A 27,815-nucleotide genomic window follows, 5' to 3' on the forward strand; every position below is an offset into this window, starting at 1 on the left:
TTTTATCTCTGAATCTCTTCCTGAAGTACTCCTCCCTCTGTGGATCATTGAACCCTATGACCTCTGTCACCATGTCAACACACTCAGCAGGGATCTGATTGGCTGCTGCAGGTCGTGTGGTTATCCAGAGGCGAGCAGAGGGAAGCAGGTTCCCCCTGATGAGGTTAGTCAGCAAATCACCCACTGAGGTGGACTTTCTAGGGTCAGTTAGGATCTGAGTCTTGTGGAAGTCCAGACGAAGTCGACACTCATCCAGACCATCAAAGATGAAGATGATCTGGAAGTCTTCAAAGCTGCAGATTCCTGCTTCTTTGGTTTCAGGGAAGAAGTGATGAACAAGTTCCACCAAGCTGAACTTCTCCTCTTTCAGCACATTCAGCTCTCTGAAAGTGAATGGAAATATGAAGTGGATGTTCTGGTTGGCTTTGCCTTCAGCCCAGTCCAGAGTGAACTTCTGTGTTAAGACTGTTTTCCCGATGCCAGCCACACCCTTTGTCATCACGGTTCTGATTGGTTCTTGTCTTCCAGCTGGGAGTTGAAAGAGCTCTTCTTGTCTGATGCTTGTTTCTGCTCTGTCTGCTTTCCTGGATGCTACTTCAATCTGTCTGACCTCATGTTCTTCATTCAGCTCTCCAGTTCCTCCCTCTGTGATGTAGAGCTCTGTGTAGATCTCATTCAGAAGGGTTGGGTTTCCTGCTTTAGCGATTCCCTCAAACACACACTGGAACTTCTTCTTTAGACCAGATTGGACTTTATGTTGACAAATTGCAACAGAAACTCCTGAATGAAGACAACAAGCAGATTAAATAAACACTGCGGCGCTGAATAATCAGGATTTGAATCCATGTTGTTCCATATGCTCAGACATCAGTGAATCTTCATTTATCCAGCAGGAGAAACCTTCAGAGAAATCCTCTTACTACTCTGCAGTTGATCAGCCAGCTCCTCCTGCTTCATTCTCCTCAGGAAGTTCTCTGTGATCTTCATCAGTGACTCTCTGCTGCTCCTCTGCTCTTCATCTTCTTCCTCCATTTCTTCCTCATCCTCCCTCTCACTCAGAATCTTCTGGATCTTCTTCAGCTCCTTCTTCACAAAAGTAACAATGTTGTCCTCCAGCAGCTGCAACAGAATTCTAGATGAATGAGCCAATCAGAGTGAAGTCATGGAGCCAAACATCAGCTCCATGTTGGACACACTGACAATCCATTGGTGTACAAAGTGCAGCATGGAGATGACTGTGAACAGAATGATGGAAAAGTAGTTGTTGTTCATGTACAGACCAGAAATATGGAGTCCAGCTGTGTTTGATGCTGCTGGACAGACGCACCACTGGGAGACTCTGAGCTCTGCTGGTCCACTCTGTGGAGAATCATCAACAATGAGACCCATTCTGTCTATGCTATTAGGTTTCAAACAAAACTGACTGGAGTCAGGTAATCAAATCACAGCTGGGGGACCTGAAATAGAAACACCAATGGGGGACCTTTCTGTGTGGAGTTTACATGTTGTCCTTGTGCTTGCGTGGGCTTTCTCCGGGGACTGCAGCTTTCTCCCACTATCAAAAAATATGCTCTCTCTCTCGCTCTCTCTCTCTCTCTATATATATATATATATATATATATATATATATATGTGTGTGTGTGTGTGTGTGTGTGTGTATGTGTGATTGTGTGTACTGTAAAGTTATAGTGATGTACTCCTGCACTCAGGTCTTCGTCAGAACTTGTGCTGCCAAGTTCTGAAGTGATTGTAAGTTGTGAATTGTTTTCTTAGTGAAGCCAGTCAATAAATCAACAAAACTATCACTAAATTCAATAAAATTTTGAGCCACTTTGGAGGAGAAATACCTTTGTCAAACAGTTCTCACTGGGGCCTCTTGTTGGATAAAAGTAGCCTAGTTAAAATATATACAATAGCGGTTTGAGACAGTACTGTCCACAACAGAGGACACCTCCGAAGATTGGCCCTAGGTAATGACCAGATTCAGAGTGTGTCCGCTTTTGTGATGGGCTTCAAGCCCAAAGTGATCTAAATAGTTAAAAACTTGCAGGCATGAAAGTCGTTCCTGTTGTCAACATGTAGGTTAAGATTACCAATTATGAAAATCTTGTTGTGTCTTAAAAGGACTTCTGACAGTATGGGCGGGCTTTGGGGGTGGTGTTTACTGTTGGCTGTCAGTCATCTTTAAAGCAGTGCACAGTGTGTTGAATGTTACCTATCAGAATATTGTTTCCAAGGGGATTGGGGTGAAGACCATCGTGTCTATAAAAAGAAAGGTGATTCCAAAAAAATAAAAATAAAAAACTGAACTGAACTGAACTTTCGGGAGGTGTACTACAACCAGGTGTGGAGGGAGATGATTCTGCTATATCTTGTAGATTCATGGGTGAGTGTGGGGATGGGTCTAGAAATATAAACAGTTTCCCCATTTTCCAATAAACAAGAAAACAGCTCAATGAATTCCCTATTCATCACCTCTTACTGCAGAAGTGTAGTATCATTCGCTCCAACATGAACAATGATCTGGGTGATGGTGGATGGAAGAGAAAGCAAGAGATCTGGGAGTTTTTGAAGGACGTCTGTGACTGTGGCTCCTGGAATGCATTAAGTGGCGGCATTAAAGTGGCATGTATTCCTGGTTATAGAGTCCTCGATGATCAGGGTGGATGGGGTGAAGAGTGGTCGGGGTATGGTGCGATGGGACTCAACAGGTGTGTGGCCTCTCCCTCCTGCTTTGTCGCTGCAGTTTCTGGAGTTGAGAGGGCTGAGGAACCAATTTGCAGCTGCGCCAGTGATGGTTGTTTGAGGCCGACAGCCCGCCCAGCCTCTGCTTTCTCGAGGAAGGTAAACCTCCGGATTGTGGAGGTGACATCCTCGCACGCCCAAGCTCTTTCCGGGTATTGCTCCACCAGACCTTTCTCTGGAAGTGACTCGGCCATCCCATCGTTTCATGTGGTGAAATACTGGTTCACGTCTGCCCCCCATATTTTGCCAAACTTGAAGTCCTCTGGTTTCTTCTTGTGTGGCTGAGGTGGCTGAATAGCCAACTGTGGGCTTCATTTAATCAAGACATGAATTTGTTTGTCTTAGGCTCCTTGTTTGGCCAAGGTCATTTGAAGGCACTTTATAAATTAATTTAAACTTAAACTTCAGGACTATGATTATGAATGGGTGCAGGCATTTGGAATGCAGCAGTACTGTCTAAAAAAACCAAATCTGTGAGATTGACTTAAAACTTTTCCCTCCTTCTGAAAGTCCCCATGAACATGTTTTTTTCTGCAGTAAATGGCCACAGAGAATTCTCAATAACTTCATCCTCCCCTTGAACAATTCCATATTTTTCCCTCTCCTCAGATTTAGAGCCTGTGTGTCATTCTGGACAGCACTTTTTCAACACTTAAGGGTGGCTATGGTGAAGTGGCAGCGCAGTCGACTCCTGATCGTAAGATTGCGGGATCCACTCCGGCCTTGCCTGCCTATGTGTCAAAGTGTCCATGGACAAGACACTGCAACCCAAATTGCCTCCGGTGAAAGGTTAACGCCAGTGTTTGGCAGCGGAGCCACCACCTGTGTGTGAATTGGTCTGTGAGTGCCTTTGGCCTTTTAGGAAGGTAGAAAACTGCTATACAAGTGTACACCCTTTACTTTTCACGTCACCTAGATTGCCTATTTCTACCTCCAGAATATCACCTGTCTCTTCTCCTCACTCAGGCATCATTCCACTGCCATACTGATCCATGGCCTTGTCACCTCCCATCTGGATTATTGTTATTTGCTTCAGTTGGAATTCCTACAATAAACTCTGCAAATTTCATTCAACTGGTCAAAAATTCTGCCTCCTCTATCATCACTCTGACACCCTCCTTCCATCACATCACACCTGCACTCAAGCAGCTTCACTGGCAACCCATCACTTGCTGGATCACCCACAAAATCCTCTGTCTGACCTACAAATCCATTCACAACCTTGACCCCCCATATCTCTCAGACCTCTTTTAACCTCCTGAACCTTATCCAGCACAAGAACATTCTGTTAGACTGGAGCAAAGACAGAAGGAGTTAGAGAAAGTGGACATAATACACACTATTCTGAAACCAAACTCAGACAATTTCAAAAACCATAACTACAAAATACAGAAGAAACTGGAACTATTGTCCTTTTTATTTATTTTAATTGTAAAATGCTGAAAAATCTGTCTCCGTTTGTTAAGAGAAATTGGTTTGTTTTTAGGCACAAACTTGTGAACAGAGCAAATTGCAGTTGAGCGTCATAACAAAGACAAAGTAATAGTCATTCTTACTACATTAAACATTGTCAAAATTCCCCTCCATTCTTTTACTGTGACTGCTGTGTTTTGGAATATGTCCAGCATTCACTGCTGCTCACATAAAGATAGAAACATCTGTGAAAAAGTCGAACTCACATCAAGTGCATGTTGGAATAAAAACATTTCATTCATTTGACTCAGTTTCAACATTTACATACAGCTCACCTCTCTGCAAAAAATGATGCTTCCAGTTGAAAGTGGATAGGATGATTCTTTGACCAGTCACTTCTGAAGGATACACAGCTGGGTTCTGACCTAGTTCTGAGTCTCTGATGGATGCTGACAGAAAAAAAAACATTTGTTTTACTAGAAGTGAGTTTCTGTCATGATGATGTTTGATGAATTTTTGGAATTTAGACAATATCAGATCATAAATCCCTCATAAATGCTGTAGTTTTTCGAACAGCAATGATTCTACTCAAACTTTCATTCTGATCTCACAGATGAATCAGAGTTCCAGTGAACTGGATTAAGGCTGCTTCTAATATTTGGTTCCTTTATCTGCATTCAGGGAAGAAGCTCATCTTTAAAAACCGATTGAACCACTTACTGCTCCTCTACTGCAGCAATATGTTTGAAGTTAACACCAAAATCCTTTGATCTGTCACTCCTGAAGGACACACAGCTGGTTTCATCTACAGGTCCAGGTTGGTTCCTGTGAAGAATGAAGGTTGTTGATGTGAGTGCTGAGCTCTAACATGGAGAAGAGTCATGGACAGTTAGAGATGTTCATCTCACCTCTGAGCTTTGCTCTGGCTCTCATCTTCCCCACACAGCATGCTTTTAGAGGGAGGGGCTCCCTCCTGTGTGTCCTCACACTGATCCATGCTGCTGGATTCACTGGATCCACTGGATCAGCTCACACACACCCTCTACCTTCATCTGCAGAGGAAACACTCATCATCAGCTCTGATCCTCCTTCACTAACAGATCAGCTTCCTGTTTCTACAATTCAGGAAAAATGAAGCAGATTAAGAAAAACAGACATAAATCAAGCAATGGGGTAAAAAGAAAGAAGGATTCTTCCTCTCAAAGCTCCAACAGAGACTTTCAGATGAATTTAGATTCATAGACAAATTTGTGTTGAGGGGAGCAGAAAGGTTTGAGAGTCAGACATGAAACATGATGTTTTATTGTTATGACAGAAACTCTTTCTTCTGTCTGTTTGCTGGAAAGTTCTGACCAGAAGAAGCAGTCTGCTGATCTGTCATGCTTGAATGAGTCAGCTGATTAACTTTTGTAAACAACAACAGCTTGTTCAGTAAAAATCTTCATTAAAAATATCTGTTGTTTCTATTTTTGTCATAAATCAGTGAAATAGTGACTGATCAATAAGTGAGAATTGATCCTCAGCTGTTGACCAGGCAGAGACATATTAAAATCAAATAGCAGAGTGATGAAAGTTTGGAGATAAAGATCTTCTCTAAACATTAAGAAACAAACAGAACAGCAGAACAAACTGTTAAGTTAATAAAGAAAAAGTTCAAGAAACAAAGTTTAGTTTGTTTAAAGATCTGAAAAAGAGTCTCTACTCACCGTGTGAGCGGCAACACAGATCAGCTATTCTGTTTCTTCCTCTTCTGCTTTGCTTTAATAACAGATCACTTCCTCATGTTGTGTTATTTCTATACAATGTATGCCGACTGGACAGCTCAACCCCCCTCGTGTTCCAAAGAGGAAGTACCTGCTGGCTTCAAAATCAATACACTTCTATTGAGAAATAGACCGCTGGTACTGTCATTGTATTTGTCAGAATAACCATTCTTGCTCTGATACATTCTTCTTCTTAACATCTTCTTTCTTATCCTAATTTTTTAAAGATATTTTCTTCATTGAAAGTTATTCAAGTTATAAACTGACCAATCAGATTCTTAAATAGCATGTGCTGCCTACTGGCCCCTCCTCGAACGTTTGACAGATTCCCCCTACCCGCTTTCACTTATGATCTTATGATCTGTGACGGTAGTTCCCCTTACAACATGACTCAGACCAACTCTGACTAAGCACTTTTGACGGGTTGCAAACTGGTGGCAGGTTTGGCAATGGCTGGAGGTAATTTTCTGTAGTTGACTTCACCTTGCTTTCTCCAGTGATTAATATATGTATATGGTAACTTCTACTGACTGTTGTTTGTCATCACATTGTTAGATCTGTGTCTTCAAATCAGACGTTCAAAAACATCTAAAGAAAAACTCTTTCTTTCTGTTTTTTTTTTTTTTTCTGTCAGGTTTCTGATTTGGACCAACCAGGTTCAGTCTTTCACCTGAATGTTTCTTCAGGATTTGATCACATGACCTTTACCTGACCTGCTGCCGGTGGAAACATGCAGAGAAGATGAAGCTTCATGTTGAACTTTTCTCTTTAGTCTTCACATCTCAGCTTCTCATCTCTGTTCTGGATCCATACAGGTTTCTGGTTTTAAACTTTACTCTCATCAAACTCTGATCAAATAATTTAATCTGAACTTAAGGTTAGGTCATTCCAGCCACAGATCAATTCCGCAGACAGAATTAACAATAACAACAACAAAAAAAAGTAATTTTCAAAAGTTCAGCATTTATTCATCTTTGAGAACAAAGGTGGAACCATCCTCTCCTCCTTCAAAGATCCTCTTCTGATTGTTAAATCCCAGCTCATTGTTTGGTGGTGGAACAGCTCTAGCGTTTGGGGGATATCATAAATTTATCTTTTGATTTGTAAACGTCTAAGAGAGGAAAACGAATACAGTTTGGTAGGACATTTATTAAATAAATTTGGTGAAAATGTTCCTTTAAAATTGGGTAAACTTTTATTACTTACATAGGGTAACATTGTGTTGAATATCAATCAGCTGTCAGCTTTGTCTGTAGATAGAACCATAAACCAGAAATCACTTTAGACACTGGTGGTGATGTCGACATTTTGTATGACATTAAACGTTAAAAATGGTCTCTAGACCCTTTTCACGTGACATCACACAAAACGGCAAGTGTGCTGAGTGACTCCGGTTTATTCATTCATTCATTCATGTACTTGTTTGCTTTTTCCCTTTCGGGGTCGCAGGGGTGCCGGAGCCTAACCCGGCTACTGATGGGCGAAGACGGGGTTCACCCTGGACAGGTCGCCAGTCTGTCGACTTCCGGTTTATATGTTATGTATATGGTTTAGAACGGTAAAGTTGACTGCTCAAGCTGCTTAAAGCAATTTTATGTAAATAATAAAAGGTAACCTAACCAATCGTAACCGAAATTTGTACAATATTTATTTTGTAAATCTCCTACCTGGTTGTATCGGTTTTCTCCTCTAAGATAATTCACAAATCAAAGTACAAATGTCAGTAGTCCTACCTGCAGAATGCTCCACAGCTCCACAACTGCTTCCTCAAAATTGTATGGATGATATTAAACGAATCGTGGATTATTGGTAAGCTTAACTTTTATTATTTATGTAAAATTGTGTTAAACAGGGTTCAGCTGTCAGTGACTGTCAGTCACTATTTGCGTTTTCGGCCCTGTCGCCATTTCTGATGTCAACGTAAAAAGGGTCAATTGTTTTTTTTTTTGTTTGTTTTTTTTTATGTAAAACAAAAATGATTTGAAAGTTTTGGAAGTCAGGAGAAGTGATGATAGGGGAAAATAAATAGAATTTAAAAATTACAGTTTAAAAAATTACAATTTTGTAATTTAAGAATTACACTACAAAAATAAAGAATTACACCCTCGAAGCTAACTCCATACCAGTAGATGGCGGTAATGCGCCTACTCACTGTGCCGTCCGACGTGGAACTGCACAAGAACAAGAGCAGCACAAGACGCTAGGATGCTAGCACTGTTAGCTTGTGTTCGGAGGACGGTGGTGTTTAGTTCGGACGTTTGTGAGGTTTTTGGACAGAAATGATGATACGTGGTTCGTCTCGGAACTCTCAGCATTTTCCAAAGTGTCGTAAATGAGTGAATACGTGTTGAACGTAAAGACAACGTGGCTGTGATTGAGAGACTAGCAGATGATCGGAGCTGCTGCTGTTCAGAGGACGGCGGTGTTTGTGTGAGTTTGAACTGAAGATCTTCTGCAGCTGCAGGAACTATGTCTTCACTTCAGTCTCTGAGAGAGTTTATCAGCGAGCGACTAGCTGCTGCTGCTGAAGAAATCTTCAGACACTGTGAAGGAACCATCGTCCAGTACGAGCAGGAGCTCTGTCGTCAGCGCAGACTGCTGGATATCACCTGGAAACCACAGCTTCCACCACAGCCGAGCACTATAGGTATGATCACTTCAGCCTCTGACACAGAGCCTCCTTTTTTCCAACATTCTGATCGAAGTCAAAGTGGACCCGTGACTGCTTATAAGAGGATTACGGTCCGCCATCTTGAAGCGGTAAACATTCGCTCTGCAGTCTTTAGCTTCTTTCATGCCTCGGTTTCTCTCCGCCTCTTTGTTTGCTTTGCTGTTTTAAGGTAGTCCTGAAACCAGTCTTTCAGATTGCTGTCAAACATGTTGTTATATCTCTTTTTCTGGCTTCCTTTTCATTCCGTGAATGTGTTTTGTCAATTGACTGTATAAAAGAACTGGACTGAGCGACCCTCTGATATACATTTATTTAGAAGGGTCTGAAATAGAGCTGTCAGGGGATTAAAATTTTTAATCGCCTGGAAGCTGTATTTTGTTCATAGTTAAGTCGCGATTAATCGCAAATGAATATGTGGCTTTTTTTTTTTTAGGAAAAAAGCGTGTGCTTCGTGGAATTTAGCAGTTCTACATAAATTATGAAAACAAGAATGGCAATATGAATAGTTAGCTAGCAGCTCTGTGGTTGGAACACTATCATGATATAAAAAAAATTCCATATTGCTCATCCATAATTTCCATTCAAAAGTATGTACTTACGTATTAGTATGTTAAAACATTTGCTCTTGTTGTTGTTTTTTTTTTTTTTGTTTGTTTTTTCATAAATTACACCTAAAACTTTCATTCTAAGTTGTAACATTTTTGGATTTTCCACAGCAAAATTAACACTTCATTTTCTGCTGGGATTTATTTGTTTTGTATGATTTTATTTCTGGTGTTTGGATACTGCATGGATAAATTACTAAATAAAGTTAGTGTCACATAGGTGAGGTTGTGCTGAATAAAATGATACCAAGTAAGCAAGGTAGTAGTCTTTTAAATTTGAAACTACAGAAGTAAATTCAAAAGTAGACAAACTTGAGTTGTAGATCCTACGTTCCAAAGGGTTAAATAACATTTTATGCCGTTACTAACCACTGAGGAAACGATACATCTTACTATTAAGGTAACTTCTGGTGCTGCATGATTTTCTGTTCGATAGAACAGATTAAACTGCATGCAGGCGTTGAGACTTCCATCCGTCAAACATGACTTTACAGTGGTCTTAATGTTCTTTAGATGTGACAAGGACTGCTCACATATAAGTAAAGCCAAACATTGTTAGGACAGCAATACTCAAACAGTGCTATGTGGAATGTGACGGAAAATGCATTCCAATTTTTCAAATTTCTCCCCACTTGTGTTTGGTCAACATCTTTGCTTGATGTCGCTTAAGTCTTTACAGGTCTTTATTCAGTGACTTGACGTTTTTCTCCTACATGTCTGAGACCGTGAGGTCAGCAGCTTTTAGCTCAAAATCTCTGACAGTGACATCAGAGATGTCTCTCAGGTCAGCGCTATCCACTGCACACTTGTGTGGATAGGTGATTAAACTGAAAAGACAAACGCGTTCACAAAAATGTTTTCAAAGCGTACACTACTAAATCCAAAGTGAATCAAAACATTGGATTTAAAACTTGCAGGTGCATCTTTCAGCTTTTTTCCCTCCCCACTACTTGAGTCCACCATTTTCTTGTGCTGTTTTTTTCTTTGCCTGGTGTTCTCTGCCCTCTTCACTGTCATGCTCACAAGAAGTGCCCCCTGGTGGACTTGTAAGGTATTATTTAAAAACCAAAAATAAAAACGATTAAGGGAAAGAGAGGACTGGGAATTGTTCATGATTTGAAATAATGCGATAGTCCACCATACCGATATTTTGTCCCACATCTAATTTCCAATAGGGAGGTCCCATTCCGATCAATTGATTTTAAACTAGGCAAAAAAAAAAAAATTGCCCGATCGGGCATTGGTTATTTATTTATTCTTATTATGGTCACCGTTTAATATTTTAAGCCTAGTTTTTCTGATAAATACTCTACTAGATGTCGGCATATCATGAACGGATCTCCACAATTTATTTTGACTCTAGGAGGACGCTTTACTGAATTACAGTTCAGTAAAGCTTGCGAGATATTCACAAGCTTTCTAGATCAATAACTCTTTGAAAATACGTTTAAACTGACAGCAAATTTCTCTATTGGGTTGTGTTAACATAAACAAAAACCTACAAAGGTAGGGTTGTAATGGGTGATTGAATACTCACGGTCTGCTCCTAAAAATTCGAGTATGAATATTCGCGACGTCCAAGATCGTTGATTCGGGATCTTTATTAATATAGTAGAGTGTCGTAAAAAAAATATTAAAATATTATCTGGAGCTGATGTATTTTTGCCCTGAAATGCAGATTAATGTTGAATTTTAAGTTTACAAACTAAAACAAAGCCGAAAGACCACAGTTACCGCCACCGGAAGTAAACACATCTTCGTGTTGGAAAAGCTTCTGGTTTACACAGTAAGACTTTCCATTCAAAAACTGAGACTGAATTTCCGCTCACTGACATAACTTCTTAAAAAATGAATTGGCTTTGAATTAACTTTCTTTTGGTTATGTTAACTCTTTAACAGTTGATGCAATTAACAAAACTCCAGCTTATTCTGAAGCAGAGAAAGGCAGCCTCGCGCTGCTGAAAGGCGGATGTAATCAACACGAATAGAGTGGTTCTGCTGCGGATAAAAAATATGTTTTTTCATACAGGCTCTGCACCAATATGTAATTCTTTGAGCGTAAAGCGTTAAACTTTGAGGATAGATAACTGTGGGGAACATTTTCTGGTTGTGTTGTTAAATGATCTAAACAGCATTCATATTTTATCCTTTTTATGTTGTTTATGCCACAACTAGCGGCTTCTTGAATACACATTTAGCCTGTGGTGTTCACATAGGACAACAAGGGAGTGAGAAGGAGGGACTTCCTCTTGTTTTCTATTGTTTACTAGCTCTTGTTCGCCACCTACAGTTGGAAAAGGCTCAGTGGGAAGCGTTGAAGTAATGCAAATCTTGCTTCAGGCTTTTTCTATGACATTTCTATTCCAATAAACGAATGACTTGATGTAACATAATTCCAGCTGGGCACAAACAGCAAATATTATTTCTCCTCCATGAATACCTTTCCAACAGCTGGCACTTCCGTCAGTTGAAAGAGCCTTTATCCACATGTCACTGAGTCCCTGATTGGTGAAAGTTCAACTGGTTGAACTTTCAATGCGCAGTAGATGGTTGTGCGATTTGTAGATAGAGCCAGAGAAAAGGCCACACAATTTGCATAGTGAAGCGTTAATCATCATAATTTCACAGAAACACAAAACTCTGGTTTATGCACGATTACATAGACTTTCCTCTGGAAGTGGTCGCTTGAACGCATGTTGCAGAGGCCATTGTGAACATAACTTTACTGTTCTAACTATATTTGAGAACTATATTATGAGTTAAGATTTTTTTTTTTTATTGTAGTGCAGAGATGGGCAACTAAAGACCCGCATTCCTGCATGTTGTCCTATGCACACCCTGCTCTGGCATGTTCTAATTGGCTGGTCACACTTGAACCAGGTAATCAGTCATTAGTAATGGTTGGATATCTGGAAATCCTGGAGACACAGTGGCCCTCAAGGCCTGGAGTTGCCCATCCTTACTGAGGCTTCTCACTGATGTGAAATGTATTTATTATTGGTGCTTGTCTATACACAAAGTTCTTTAATATAATCAAATAGCTCCTTCTTTGTTTTTTTTTTCTCTGCAGACAACCCTAAGAATGTTTTGAATGAAAAGTTGGATCTTTGCAACCAGCAGAGAAACTCAAGAGTGGAGCAGGAAGAACCACAACCTCCAGAGGTTGAAGAGCAACAGAAGGAACCAGAACTTGTACAGATTAAAGAAGAACAGGAGGAACAAAAACCCCCAAACACTAGAGAAGAACTGAAAGAACCAGAGCCTCTACAGATTAAAGAGGAACAAGAAGAACCACAACCTCCACAGATTAAAGAGGAGGAAGAAGGACTCTGCATCAGTCAACATGAAGAACAGTTTGATCTGAAGACTAATAACTTGCTGGAGGTTCTTGCGCATGAGGAAAATGAGCACAGTGAAGCAGATCTAAACAATCAGCAGAGCTTTTATGCAACTGATGGTCTGTATGAAGAAGAAAGACAATATGAAGAATCAACATCATCTACAGATGGAGAGACAGACCCACAGAACAGAGATTTGAAGAAGAGAAGAAACAAAAGTTATTACCAAAATGTGGACAGCTCTCACATGTTAGAAAGTCAGTGTGACTCTGATGTCAGACAAAAACCCAAGATGGGGACTTCAGAAGAAAACAGACCTTCATCTATGAAGGCTGGTAATAGCACTGACATTGGTCATATTGTGTCTCTCCACATGAGGAATGTTTCCGACGAAAGACCGTACGTCTGTGAGGAGTGTGGTGAAAGTTTTAGGTGGTGGACTCATCTCAAAACACACATGAGGACTCACTCAGGCGAGCTGTTTACTTGTACAGAATGTGATAAAAGTTTTTGTGCTAAATCCTATCTTATAAGACACATGAGAAGTCATACAGGAGAGAAACTTTTTTCTTGTAAAGAATGTCATAAAGGGTTTTGTCAAATTTCTCACCTCAGAAGACACATGAGAACCCACACAGGAGAAAAGCCTTATTGTTGTGAACTATGTGACAAAAGTTATGGTGATGCATCTACTCTCAAATACCACATGACTACTCATACAGGAGAGAAGCCCTTTTCTTGCAAAGAATGTGACGCATGTTTTAGTCGTATATCTGGTCTCAGAATACACATGAGAACTCATACAGGAGAAAAGCCCTTTTCTTGTAAACAATGTGATAAAAGTTTTAGTCATGTGTTTAGTCTCAAAATGCACATGAGAACCCACACAGGAGAGAAGCCCTTTACATGTCAAGAATGTGATAAAAGTTTTAGTCAGTTATCTACTCTCAAAAGACACATGACAACTCATACAGGAGAGAAGCTTTATTCTTGTAAAGAATGTGATTCCAGTTTTAGTCAAAAATCGAATCTCAAAACACACATGAGAGTTCATACAGGAAAGAAGCATTTTACTTGTAAAGAATGTAATAAAGGATTTAGTGAAAATGGTTAAATTTGGGATACACAGGAAAACACACAGCAGAAGACTCGTCAAGTAAAGGACAGTGTGGGTTTACATAGGAGCGGGTAAATCTGTGAAAGTCCTTTTTTTAATGATTTTTTAAAAAATGAGATGTCTCACTAATTTTTTTTCCTGTTTTGTTAGGTTTATTTATTACCCCTAAGTTCAATGTTAAGATAATTAGAATAATTTGCAAAAAATATTGTTGTAACAACGGAACTTTAGTTCCAGTTTTACCCCTTTCAATTGCCATAACTCTTGTTCCATCAACACAATTAGCGTCATTCCAGTGGATTGTACAGAAGAGAAAAACAGCTTTGTGTTGATGGAACACTTTACACTTGTAAAATGCATATACACAATTCATTTGAAGTGTAGGAGGGGCCATAGTTCAACTCCTGCTCAAAACGGGAGGACCAACATTTACTTAACGTGTGATAAACTGCATGGAAAGACATTTGCGTTAATGCATTACTGAAGCATTGAATGTGACAGATTAATCAGCTCGTCGCATTAAACAAAGGGCAATGCTGATATTTGTCAAAATAACAAATAACACAGACAACTGTTCAGTCCCTATTCTCAATATATGATCCACGAATCGATACATAAAAATTCAAATAACTTTTAAGTGATACAATACTGTCCAATTATTTTACCTAGATCAATACAATCTATATATTTATTGTTAATTTGATACAAAGTCTGTTTTATACATCGCAACCTTTTTTGTATCTTTTGCCAACATAATCCTATTTGTATCTTTGGATCTGAACTAATACTGTTGTGACTCTCAGCACTATATACATTTTTCAATATGTATCCGTTATCCTTTACATTCCTAGTCAGTTGAGTGAAGAGTTAAGGTTGATCAAAACTTTAACCCGTTGACGAAAGCTCCGGTATAAAGGGTTAAATGGTCCGTTGGTTTTGAGTATGTAGAGCTCAATAGAGTGTAAAGAACTTCACACTGCCCTCTGCCATCAAGCTGTATGCAGATTCTGATTTCATTTTCCAGAAGGGCTTGACCTCTTCCCATACTGCTAAAGGTGCCTAAAGCTTCTTTGGTGGCCTTGATGTTACCATGTTTGATTAACCAGGAAAGTGCATTGATTTAAGCCCATTATGTCAAGAAAAAAAAAAAAAAAACAGGATACCAGACCCAATAATGACATTGACCTGAAGTCAGATATCTTCTTAACCTTTATTTAACCAGGGGTGGATCCCATTGAGATTTAAAACCTCTTTTTCAAGGGAGCCCTGGGGAGGAATCAATACAACAATAAAATACAACATTTGTTAAGCAAATAAAACAGAATTACAATGAAGGTTAAAATTTCATACAAATTAATTAGCTAAAACATGTACAATTTAAAGAAGCAGTCTCAAGTGCTCTTAATCTAGATTTAAAAGCATTTATGGAGATAAGTTCTCTCAGTTGCAAGTCCTTTTGAAGCAAATTCCATGAGGACGGAGCAGATGAGAAAAAAGCCTTTTTCCCAAGCTCAGTACGAACAGAAGGAACAGAGAGTAATAAATGGTTATTGGAACGCAGAGCATGAGATTGAACATATCTCTGTGTGATTAAGTTACAAATATAATCAGGAAGAAGTCCAAGTATAGCTCTGTAAATAAAACTGTACCAGTGAGTTAATCGCCTGGTGGACAGAGAAGGCCATCCCACTTTGAGGTATAGCTGACAGCGAATATCAAAGCAGCCTGAACTTTCATTACATTTACACAAAGCAACAGGCTGATGGCCTTCAATCACGATACATTGATGCAGTAATTCAAATCTAAAAACTTAAGGACAGATAAACTTTATCTGTGTGTAATGATTAGGTGTGATGGATTGAACTTTTTTTAATTGACTGATTTATCATTGAACTTTTTCACTATTTTTTAAATATATAAATACAAATACAGTTTTGAATGATATCATTTAAATCTTTAGCTCTAGAGTGGCTTTTACCAGTAAATTGTAACTACTTTTTGCACTGGCTTTTCTTGTTAATTTTATTTTTCAACGAACAATCTTCTAAACCATTTAAAATCAATGTTTATTATTTTTTTTGTTTATTGATTTTTATTTTTATTTAAAAAATAATGTTTAATGTTTATTTTACCATTGTGGTTGTAGTTTATGCTAAGACAATGTATATGTTATCCAAGTCTGTGCTACCATGACACTTGAAGTATATTGTAGATATTTTAAATTCTTACACTTTTTATCGTAACATTTCATTTAGGTTTTTAACAAAATAAGACAACAGTTTATATCTTGCTGAATCATGTGTACAAGTAACTGTAAATAACAGACTTGTTTTTCTCTTGTGTTCTTGTGATTCATTTTTAACAGTAAATTCGAACTGTTGATTTGTTCTTTTTGGTTTTCAGTATTCTGTCCTAATTTTTTCTATGAACATGTGTTTTTTTAAGATTATATACTTTGGATGAAAGCAACAGGCTGTTACAAGTCTGTATCTAGTTTGTAATCTTCTCATTCCCCTTTGTGAGAGTTCAACAACATTAACAACTTGTGAACTTCAGAGAAACATGACATGCTGATATTCACTGAAGCTTTAACTGGAAACAGATTAGAACAACATTTGGATTCTGGAATAACAACAACTTCCATCAATGAGAATTGTTAGAGGAAGAAGTTTACAAGAAAACTGTTTCAGAAAGAAACAGTTTAAAGACATTCATCTGAAAACCAGTTTGTAAAAAAATATACAGGGCCATCTGGTAAACAAAGAGTTTCTCTAACCGAACCACGACCTCAAGACTGAACAGAACCATTGAGGAACAAGGCCAGAACCCAAATCCAGGGTAAAGAGGTTCAGTGAATTTAGCGTTTAGTGTGAGGGTGGATCAGTGAGTCATTAGAAACTCTGAAAAAGGACAGAGTTCCAGCAGGACAGTCCACATACTCTGGGAAGAAGCAGGAAGAAGTGAAGACTGGTATTATCTTACTATTGTACCAGACACAGAAACCTTCATAATCAGAGTAGAAAAGACTCCAGGACTGACTGTTTTCTCCAGTCACTTTTGTTTCCTCCCCTTCTGATTCCTCTGTAACTCACTGATGTGGAAAGTCTATCTTTCCACTCGACCTCCCAGTAACAGCGACCAGTCAGACCATCTCTGCACAGGAGCTGATACCAGTGATCAAATCTGTCTGGATGATCAGGATATGGCTGAAGCTCCTTCTCAAAGGTCACCTTCCTGTTATCTTCAGAGAGTTTGAAGTTTCTATTCACTGTGTTTGTGTTGATTATGAGACAACAGGAATCTGATGGAGAAACAAACACAATCCAGATACAGTTATTGATCCATCATCTGTTCATGGATTCTTTTATGAGAACTCGTGACAGTATGAATATAATTGACTGTGAGCTGCTTTATTGTCATTAATCAAAAATCGAACTTACACTTCCTCAGACCTGGAGTCAACCACTGGACTCCACCAGGCTCCGCCTGAAAAAAAGATGAGGAGGGGTAAGAGCAGCATACCGTCTTTCACCATTCAAACATGAACATCACATGGCTCTTTCATTCATTTTTGGAGCGGGGATGAAGGAGCAGTCCAACATCTGGGCACGTCTACTGTAAAGTTCTGTCCTAACTCGTCACATTTCAAACGTATTAAGGCTCTCTTCATTTAATCTCTGCTGAAGCAGCAACAGGAAGAAGGAACAATGGGATCCCTGATGGAGACAGCAATTCTTATTGTGCTGAAACATCTCAAGAACCACACTGGTGGACTTTCACTATGCTTAGCGAGTCAATGACCGGCCGGAGTCGTTGATCTGATGACCACAATAATCAAACATGAGCAGACCACGAAATCATATCATTTCTGCTGTTTTTTAAGTTGATAAATTCTGTGAATGAAGCATATTTGTGTTTTCTTCAATGCAGAATTTTGGGGAAAAATTAAGGGAGAAGACAGAATTGGTCTTTTGAAATGATAAATAAAGACTGCTGACACAAAATCAGAGAATCTGTAAAGAGCCACAGAGCTGAGTCAAAGGCCAATAACTGGAGGTCTTACTCCCAAGTATGTCTGCAACAGGTCTCTTCCTACCCGAGAGTGTCCAGTCTCCAGTGTGGATCCTCCAGTGCAGCAGAAAGCAGCTTAATTCCAGCCTCTCCTGGATGATTGTAGCTCAGGTCCAGCTCTCTCAAATGGTAGGGGTTGGACTTCAGAGCTGAAGCCAGAGAAGCACAGCCTTCCTCTGTGATCAGACAACCTGACAGACTGGAGAAAGAATTAGAGAACTGCAGTGAAACTGCTCACTGGTTCACACAAACTGAAACTGTCTCCATTCATTGTCTTTGTGTTTTCATGTGATCAAGATTTGGACTTTATGACTCAGTTTGGACAAATGTCACATTAGGAGCTTCCACTCTGCAGGAGCTGAATCACTGACTCTGTTTTTACTGTAGTTTCAACCTCATCACCCCATTCTGAGGACCATTTCCTGACCTGGGATCTGCTTGATCAATCTGTTTCCCATTTACAAAAACATGCAAGGAGTTAGTTGCAGCTTTTTTATGGAGAAACAGATGCACTTCGATTTTTTAGTATTGAGTGTCAGACAAGATTCCCCCAACCAGGTGGATATATTTTTTAAGCCATTGGTTAGCTTTTGGCTGACTGTACAACAGTTTTTACCGGAAGCATGGACTACTGTGTCATCAGCATACATCTGTATGTTAAGGTCGTGACAGACTTCTGGAAGACTGTTGATGTATAAGCTAAAAGAATAGGGCCATGAATGGTGCCCTGTGGAATTCCATTTTCTATTTCATGAAGTGTAGATTTGCAATTACTGATGATAACACATTGTTCCCGTTTCTGCAAATAAGATTTAAACCAAGACACAGATCGTTTTGAAAAATGAAAGTCTTGAAAGAAGGATATTGTGGTTTACGGTATCAAATGCCTTTTTCAAGTCAAGAAATACCGCCCCTACAACATTTCCTTTATCCAGTGATTGTTTAATCTGTTCTAATAGAAAACAAGTGGCCGTTTCAGTTGAGTGGTTAGGTCTAAAGCCAAATTGAAGAGGATGTAAAAGATTTTTATCTTCCAGATAGTTTAGGAGTTGCTCAGAAACTATTTTCTCAAAATTGGACATAACCGGTAAAAGGCTTATGGGCCTGTAGTTGGAAACTTCTTGAGTGTCTCCCGATTTAAAAATTGGTTTCACAAGGGCAGTTTTCCAGTCATCTGGGAATTGACCACTTCGGATGGAGAGATTTATTATGTGTGTGAGAGGTTAAACTAAGATGTTACTGTTCTTTTTCAGAAATAATGTATCTAAGTTGTAAATGTCTTTAGCAGATGAGTTATTTAAACTATTAATTGTCTTCAGAACGGCGGCAGTATCAAATGTAAACAAACAGAGACAGAAAGTCAGCGGCACAGGCTTTATCGATAAACTTTTTAATCCTTGGATTTATAACAAATCTTTCTAAGTCATAGGGCTGAAGTCTGAGTCACAGCTGTTGAAGTCAAAGTTGAGTCTAAAGTTGTCATATTCATGGCTCGAGTCCAAGTCATGTGACTCAAATTCACACCTCTGCCAATGACCTCTTGCTTGATCCAGATGAGTCATGGGAGACAGTCAGGCGGTAATGTACTGTACTAAAGAGAGGGTGAGAGAGGGCGAGAGAGGGCGAGATTTTGGGGAACAACCTCCTACCCTCTGTTAGACCATTGAAGATTGGTCGTGGCTGAATCTTCCAATATTACAATGACCGAAAGCAAATGGTCAGGATAACCAAGGAGTGGCTCCGTAAGAAGCACATCAAGGTTCTGGAGTGGCATAGCCAGTCTCCAGACCTAAATCACATAGAAAATCTTTGGAGAGAGCTAAAACTATGTTTCTCAGGGACAGCCCAGAAACCTGACTGCTCTAGAGAAGATCTGTGCGGAGGAGTGAGCCAAAATCCCCCCTGCAGTGGGAGTAAACCTGGTGGAAAACTGCAGGAAAAATTTGACCTGTTTAATTGCAAACAAGGGCTACTGTACCAAATATTAACATTGATTTTCTTTGGAGTTCAAATACTTATTTGCAGCAGTAGCAAACATATAAATAAATAAAGTAGATTGCCTTAAATGGAGTGGGGGGAAGGGAACTTATATATTCCCACCCCGGCTCGAACATACCATTTTCTTTAAATGAATTATTAACATGCAGTTCAGGACTTATTATCAAATATTTACACCCAACAATCATAGATTCAGGTTATTAAGGATCCTCAAAATCAGTGATAAAACTAAATTTCAAACATTTACAGTATTATTTATCATTGGACTTATCTTTGATTCATAAATCAAAGGCAAGTCATTTGCATTAATCAGTACAAAAAATCTAAAATGCATTTAGATGATCATCATCACAAAGTTATTTACAAAACGAAATTTTCAGACCCCTTAATGGGACAACTTGCAAAATTATGGGGCGTTCAAGAGGGAGGTCTAAGGGGAAGGGAGAAGGGGATTATTCGGGCCGGGCCTTAAAGTTCCAGTGAACTGGATTAAGACTGTTTCTAATGTTTGATTCCTTTATCTTCATTTAGAGAAGAAGTTCACCTTTAGAAGCTGATTGAAGCAGAAGACAATAAAAACCTGTAGAACTTGATGATTATTGTTTAGAACCAAACTTTCTATGTGAAGTATGAATAGTGTCAAACTTCAGGCATTAATATTTAATCTTTCCTGTTGTTCGTGTTGACTTTGATTGTGAATGTATGACAACATAAGAGAGTTTCTGATATGAAACTGAAATGTTTCTTTTCTGATTAAACTTTTGTTCAAATTGATCATCTGAACTTTTATTCAGCCTCCCTTAATTCTGACAAACACTTACTGTTCCACTCCTGAACTGCTACCTTTGAAGTTAAGAATAAATTCTTTTGACTTGGTACGCTTAAAGAGCTCACAGCTGGGTTCATCTCCAGGTCCAGGTTGGTTCCTGTGAAGAATGAAGGTTGTTGATGTGAGTGCTGAGCTATGACATGGAGAAGAGTTATGGACAGTAAGAGATGTTCATCTCACCTCTGAGCTTTGCTCTGGCTCTCATCTTTTTCAACCCTTCCTTTTTCAGAGGGAGGGGCTCCCTCCTGTGTCTTCTCACACTGATCCATGCTGCTGGATTCACTGGATCCACTGGATCAGCTCACACACACCTTCTACCTTCACCTGCAGAGGAAACACTCATCATCAGCTCTGATCCTCCTTCACTAACAGATCAGCTGCTCCTCCACTGATGGGCTCTTCTCTTGTGTTCCCTCTCAGGTTCAGGTGAATGCAGTCAGACAGCAGTGGGAGGCAGAGGAAGCTGCTGAACATCAGCTGCTGCACTTCTGCTCTCACTCCACCAGATGGAGACATGGAGCTGCAGCAGCAAACACTCCACGCTGGATGAACATTTCAGTCACTCAGTCACTTTGACAAACAAACAGCACAATTTCCTGTTTCTACAATTCATCACAATTTCTTCACTAATGAAGCCGCTGCATGTATAGTATGTAAAGATCCATGTATGTAGGAGCCATTTTGAAACTGTAGTTAGTTTTAAGCCTTAATTTCAAGGTGTGTTAGCGTATTCTTATTTATTTATTTGCTTTTTGAGTATACGTGTGAATACACAATTGCAAATACACACAATTACAAACAAAATGTAACCCAAAGTTACACAGAAACAGCCAGACACAAGTTACAAATCATGTTTTACACATATCTACAAATCCAATATGACAGTTTTTTTCTCAACATGTTTCTGTCTGAATGTTTTTTTTTTTTTGCAGTGAAAGCATTTCAGCTCTGAGATGAACTGACATGAAACACAGATGTGATCATCATGTCTGCAAGGTAAAGCATAGAAACAGCAGTGTCATGGCGTGGTGTTCCTATTGAAATTTTGATTTTCACCTCAATTGTACATTCAAACAATCACATTTTATGAGCTATAAATGTTTTCATTTAAAAACATGAATATAAAAGTTCCTTTTATGGACATGATCACAAATTTTCTTAGTGCTTTTTTTTGTATTGTCAGAGTTAAATAAATATCTAAAATACTTTGTCTCAGTACCAAGTTTATACAGTTTGAATAATCATCTCGTGTTCTTAATGTATCTTTTTGAACAGATTAACACATTAAAAATGTCACTGCCTTCACCATGTGTGGAGAAGACAGAAGAAAACACAAAGACTCACCGTGAAGAGGAAAGTTAGAGCCACTCTGTCTCCTCCTGCTCTGTGTGCACTTTACTGCTCTAGAACTTAATTTTCTCATTTCCTGATTTAGAAACACCTGAATAGAGTTCCTCCTTCTTTGCAAATGTTCGTGCTTCTGTGTGATTTGCTGGTGATTCTGAGTCTGTGTGTTTATGAGTCTGTGAGTGTTATTTTTTTAATTTTATTTTTTTGTCATGTTTTGACTCTTTAGAAATTTGTAGGTAAAAAACTGAAGCCAGAAAGACAGAAAAAAAATTGACTAAAAATCACAGGTAAAGTGATAGGGTTGTGCATACATTTCTCTCAAATTTGCTTCGTATGATTTTGACCTGTCTTCTCTTTCTGCTCATTTGAGGTCGTACTCAGCTGTTATCTGTAAGCTTGCAGTCATCCTAAGCTGAAGGCTGTCTGGAGGCTGACATATTACAGAAACTCGAAGAGGCTGACGCCGACCTATTGCCTTGAACTAAGACAATAATGATAGTAGAACCAGTTTGAGGCTGTTTTTCCTTCCACACCTCGAGAGCAGCAAATGTAAATATAACCAAGACCGCCCCTGAAAGGTTATAAATATGGAAACCCTGAACCAAGATCTTCAGAGCAGGTAGAGACTGGTGTGAACATTCTCTGTCTGTTCTCCTTGTGCAAGTAAAATCTGATTTATAAACTGACCCCTCTCTTGTCTTCCTTTCAGAGAAATGTTTCAGGTTGTTTGAACCTAACATAAAGTAAAAAAAAAAAAAGGGTTAGAAAAAAAGAAGTTCTTCATTAAACTGCAGCTGAACTAAAAAAAATAATTGATATAAATTTTATGTCACAGATCTGGTCTTTGGTTGTTAAAATCTCCTTCCATGTTGTGAGTATAAATAAATGTGTGTGTGTACTAGGAATGTTCACATTAACGAGTTAACATTGTAATGGTTTCCATTAAGTGCCGGTTTTGATCATGATTCTCATTGTGTTAATTAAGTTGTGCTGAGCTGGGTTTTATTTTTTAGTTATTTATTTTATTTCCACCTATACAAGACATTGTAAAAACATGCATAAAAAATACATTAAAAAGTAGGTGCAAGAAGAGGCAAAAAAATCCATATGGGTTTATATTAAACCCTCTACATAGTAAAAAGATTAAATTAACATAAAATACAATTCTATAATTTTAGACATTCACAATTATACACTTTACACATCTTAAAAAATTGTCCAGAAGTTGAAGAATCTTATTTTTTTTTTTTTAAGAAATTTGCTGCTGTCACGGAAATTATACATTTGCTTATGTCTCATCCTCTGCGTCTTGTTTTCTTATTCTCAGAACACCCTGACCACAATGTATAAACATTTTGATTTCATTAGAACATCTTGTTCATGTTAGATATTGTACTACTGATTGTATGACTGTATAAGTGTGAGCGTCCTTCATCACAGATCAGAGTTCTGCAGCTGTTGATGGTCTGCGCACACTCAGTAGTAAATTGACAGGACATTCAGATGTTAATACGTCGGTATGGGGTTTTTGGGAGTACATTTTTGGAAAAGATCAGGTCCTGTTTGTTTCCGTGCTTATGTCCTTAGCTGTGTTTTCCTCTGTTGTCGTCCTCTATGTTGTTGCATTCCCTGTATTCGTTCCTTGCTGATTAGACTTTTTGACATTGCTTTTAGTAGGCGTGTTCCCCAGCTCTTTTACGGCTCCCTGACTGCAGGGGTCCGTCCCGCCTCGTCGTCTGATTTTGCGCTAGATTACTCCTCTGATGGTTCTGATGATGGTCAGCCGGTTGTGTGGATTGATAAATTTATTTGTCGATTGGGTAGTTAGATTTTGTAATTTATTTTTTTTAATGGGATGATTAGGTTTCATTAGTTTGATTTTTTTGTGACTTTTTCTGAGCCTTGTTACTGATGGATTGTGTTAAACCTTTTTGGGGTCATGGTTCTGATGTTATATGAGGTCCCAGTGTTTTGTCTTAATTTTTGTCCTTGGTTTTGGTCTGTTTGGTTCAGTGTTTTGATAGTCAATTTCCGCATTTGTGTTGTTCCTGTTAGGAACAAGGGGATGGCGTGTCACAGAAATTATACATTTGCTTATGTCTCATCCTCTGCGTCTTGTTTTCTTATTCTCAGAACACCCTGACCACAATGTGTAAACATTTTGATTTCATTGGAACATCTTGTTCATGTTAGATATGGCATTTACGCTCCCGTCTGGAAGCTCCTGATTAACAGCTGATTGTATGACTGTATAAGTGTGAGCGTCCTTCATCACAGATCAGAGTTCTGCAGACCTCTCCGCCATGCTCGCCAGCGTGTACTTTTCTCTGCTCTGTTTAATAAATATTCTTGAAAACGTCTGACAAAATTTCTTCATTTCATCCGATCAACAAATATTCCACCACACTGCACATATAGAACATTGTGACTGGAACTTACTTTTTTAGGGTCCATCCACACCCAGCAGCCAATCAGAAAGGAGCATTCACCCAGATCATTTAAAGTGCAGAAACAGTGTTTGTTTCTTATGGCTGTATGTCAACATCTTTGTTTTCTTGGAGTAATACTGCAGACATAAAAGTCTTTACAGTTCTGATTATCTATCTTACCGTTGATGTGTTTTGTGCTTAAACTTTTGTGCTTACACTTTATAAATTTAAACATTTCAGACAATAAAAATTAAGGGAAAACATTTTCTCTCTGGCTTTTTTTTTTTGTTTAAAAGCACACTCCACGCATCCCAACATGGCAGCAACCATCTTCAAGATTAAAGATTCCTTTATTAATCCCACAGGGAGAAATTCTTGTTTTTCAGTACAACCCAGAACAAGACAGTTCAAGGTTCACAGCCAACTGAATATCGCATTTCACCAGAACCCCAGGAAGCATGGACAGACGGTCAGAGGGGACAGTTTAGAAAGTCCTTTACCTGTCATCCTCCTCTCTTCTGTCATCAGATACTAATGATGAAAAACGTTTATCAGTCTGTGCTTTTACAATTGTATCTCTTTATATACACTTCAGTCACATATATAATCAAAATGTCTTTATATTGCGTGTTTTCTGTTCAAATATGGGATAGCCATGATGTGAGGCAGCACTGTGTTCTGCCTCACATCAGGTGACTCCATGTCTTTTGTTTATTTAGCGTATCTCTATTGGATGGAAGCAGATTCAGTTTAATAAACAAAATCTGGCTGACTGTTGTCTGTCATGCAGACCTGAACTTATACACTTATGCTGAACGGAAAAGGAAACAAAAAGTTCCCCTTACATTTAGATCCAGTTGGACAGGTTTTTTTTTTCTTTCTGTTGAAAGAGACACAAAGGCAGAGTGTTCAGACACGAAATATCAGCACAAGTGGGGTTTATTTCATTTACAAAACAATTGAAACATGAAACAGATAAAGCTGATTGACCACTAATGTTGGAAACATTTGAATCTCAAAACGTGTTTTTGAAAGTTGGTGATTGTTTCATCAAACTCAAACTTTCGCTGTAAGTTTTTTTTTGTTTGTGTTCCAATCTAGTACATTTTCCAACAAACTAAATGGGCAGGATTTAAAAAAGCATCAAAATATATAAATACATTTAACTTACAAATAATAATAATAATAATCAATTTTACAAAATTTTGCATTTAACAAAGCTTTTCATTTCTTCATTGTAAAAAAATTCGCAGTTGAAAATACCAAAATTCCTATTTTGTATTCATTGACTACTTCCCAGCAGGTTTTGATTACAAACTCAACGATGGGATCTTGTTCTGCATTTGGTACGTTTATATTTTCCCCCAGTCATGCTTGTGGAGGATATAGTTAAGATCGATTTGTTTCCATTTAGAGTAGTATTCTGTTGAGCACCAAAATATTATGCTTCTTAGTTGTGCTGCCAAGTAGTATTCTTTAGTACTTGGCAGAGCTAATCCTCCTCTTGCTTTTTCTAACTGAAGTGTTTTCATTTTTACTCTTGGTTTTTTTCCCGTTCCAAATAAATCTAATTGTTTGTTCCATTTAACAAATTGTTCATCTGAAATACTGACTGGTAGAGAGAGAAATAAATACAGCAGTCTGGGCAAAACGTTCATTTTTACAACCTCTTTTCTTGAGCTAAGATCCATAGTTAGTGTCCCACTTTAAGTCCCTTCTTATTGCATCATTAATTTTACCATAGCTTATGTCTTTTAATGTATTATGTTTTGTTGTTGGTAAACTCCTGAGTATTTTAGATTTTTTTTGAAACCCACTGCACTTTACATTTTTGTTTGAGTGTTTCAGCTGGTTTATAATTTATGCCTAGTATCTGAGTGTTTGTAATATTTAGTTTGTACCCTGATTTCTCTCTGTAGCCTTTTAGGATGCCCATGAGTTTTAGAAATGCATTATCTGGATTCCTCAAATATACAATAATGTCGTCTGCAAAGAATCCTATTTTTTGTTCTTGCTTTGCTATTGTTACCCCTTCTAGATCTCTACTTTGTCTTATATGCTGAGCCAGAGGCTCAATAAATAACGCAAACAGGGCTGGACTATAGCAACATCCCTGCCTTGTTTCTCTCAACAGTTCAAATCTCTCTGTCAAGTTCCCATTTATTTTAATTCTTCCCACTGGCTTATTGTACAGAGCTTGTATACATTCTATGAACGTCTGGTTAAAACCCATTCTCCTCAGGACCGCAAAGAGAAAGTCCCAGCAGACCCTGTCAGAGATTCTCTAGTGACACATCAAACCTTATTCTGCTGTTCAGATCAGATACTGATCCGTCTTCTTCTACCTTCTGGCTCAACCTTTAACCCAGAAACCAAACATCTGCGATTCTGAACACAATGTTGACTAAAAGTTCTTTTCTGACCTCTGGGTCTTTATTGCTGGCAGACAACAACAACAGAACATTTAGACTGTTTTGAAAAAGAAACGCGGAACCAGAGAGGAACTCTGACTGAAAGAATGTGGATCTTCCAGAAGATCTTTGAGACTTTTTCTGTGCTGTTGAAAGAGCAGCATCTTTTGATTGGAAGAATGTTCAGTAGCAGAACCAAATTCCTGAATGACGTATTGTGATAGGATGAGTTTAAACAGCAGCAGATTGATCAGGGGCCCGTTTCAAGAAGCAGGTTTTGTTGGAACTCTGAGTTCGTGAACTCCAAATTCGGCAAAACTCTGAGTTTTCGGTTCCAGAAAGAGGGATAACTCAAACCCAGGAAAGTGGGCGAAACCAAGCCCGTTCCAAGAAGCGGGTTAAGCTGAACTCAGAATCAATCACTATGGTAACTGAGTCTGTGAACGAAACCTGGTCGGTAGCAGGTTTTCTTCAGGAAACTTAGAGTTCTCTGAGGTCTCCGCCCCTTTTTAAAGTGAAAGATGTTCAAATATGAGTTCCTCATGAACATTTAGAGAACATTCACGTTAGAGACGTCACGTTTTCACCACTCAGAAACCAAATGACATGTTCATTCATAGAGGATCATGTAGAGAGGAGGCTGATTAATCCAGAGGAAATGTTATTTACGTCGGTAGAGGATTTGGAGGACACGAGTCGATTGACTGGAGTTTCCCAATTCATTTTTATTTCAGCGATATTATAAATAGTGAGTTTTTCCTGGGACTCGCTATTAAAAAATACAGTCTTCTTTTCCTTATTTTAATCCCTTAACAAAAGGAACAATTGAATGTCACACAGTGGGAAATCATCTAAACTCATCTACCGTCCACCTTGTGTCACACATTAGCTCGGTCGTCAGCAACGCTGCCTCCCACCGCGGAGATTGTGAGTTCGATTCCTGGTTGAGGAGTTTATTTTTACACTTAAAAGAATTCGGCGAATATTTTTTAAGTCTTGAGAATTAAAATTAAATAAATGCTTTTTTGACATATGCAGCTACAGTTTATTTTTTAGCGTGCAGTGATATCTGTGT

General features: G+C 38.7%; 4 protein-coding genes across 5 annotated transcripts in view; 1 reads left to right on the plus strand and 3 right to left on the minus strand.

The window, feature by feature from the left end:
* LOC112139907 (NLR family CARD domain-containing protein 3-like) overlaps positions 1 to 27,815 on the minus strand; it is a 385,294-nt gene that overhangs the window by 245,014 nt on the left and 112,465 nt on the right. The gene's annotated exons all lie outside the window — the stretch shown is intronic.
* LOC112139908 (NACHT, LRR and PYD domains-containing protein 12-like) overlaps positions 1 to 27,815 on the minus strand; it is a 249,874-nt gene that overhangs the window by 159,169 nt on the left and 62,890 nt on the right. The gene's annotated exons all lie outside the window — the stretch shown is intronic.
* On the plus strand, positions 8,425 to 16,054 carry LOC112145052 (gastrula zinc finger protein XlCGF17.1). The gene is made up of 2 exons (XM_024270058.2): positions 8,425 to 8,568; positions 12,268 to 16,054. The coding sequence occupies exon 2, from the start codon at positions 12,783 to 12,785 to the stop codon at positions 13,647 to 13,649; it is 867 nt and encodes a 288-aa protein (XP_024125826.1). The 5' UTR covers positions 8,425 to 8,568; positions 12,268 to 12,782; the 3' UTR covers positions 13,650 to 16,054.
* The window catches only part of LOC112145037 (NLR family CARD domain-containing protein 3), a 35,412-nt gene continuing 25,281 nt past the window's right edge, over positions 17,685 to 27,815 (minus strand). Inside the window, exon 8 of the mRNA XM_036214665.1 lies at positions 17,685 to 17,922. Coding sequence (XP_036070558.1) covers positions 17,745 to 17,922 — 178 coding nt within the window. The 3' untranslated portion in view covers positions 17,685 to 17,744. The remainder of the gene's footprint in view (positions 17,923 to 27,815) is intronic.

The sequence above is a fragment of the Oryzias melastigma genome, linkage group LG2 (assembly GCF_002922805.2).
Source record: "Oryzias melastigma strain HK-1 linkage group LG2, ASM292280v2, whole genome shotgun sequence".
NCBI lineage: Eukaryota > Metazoa > Chordata > Actinopteri > Beloniformes > Adrianichthyidae > Oryzias > Oryzias melastigma.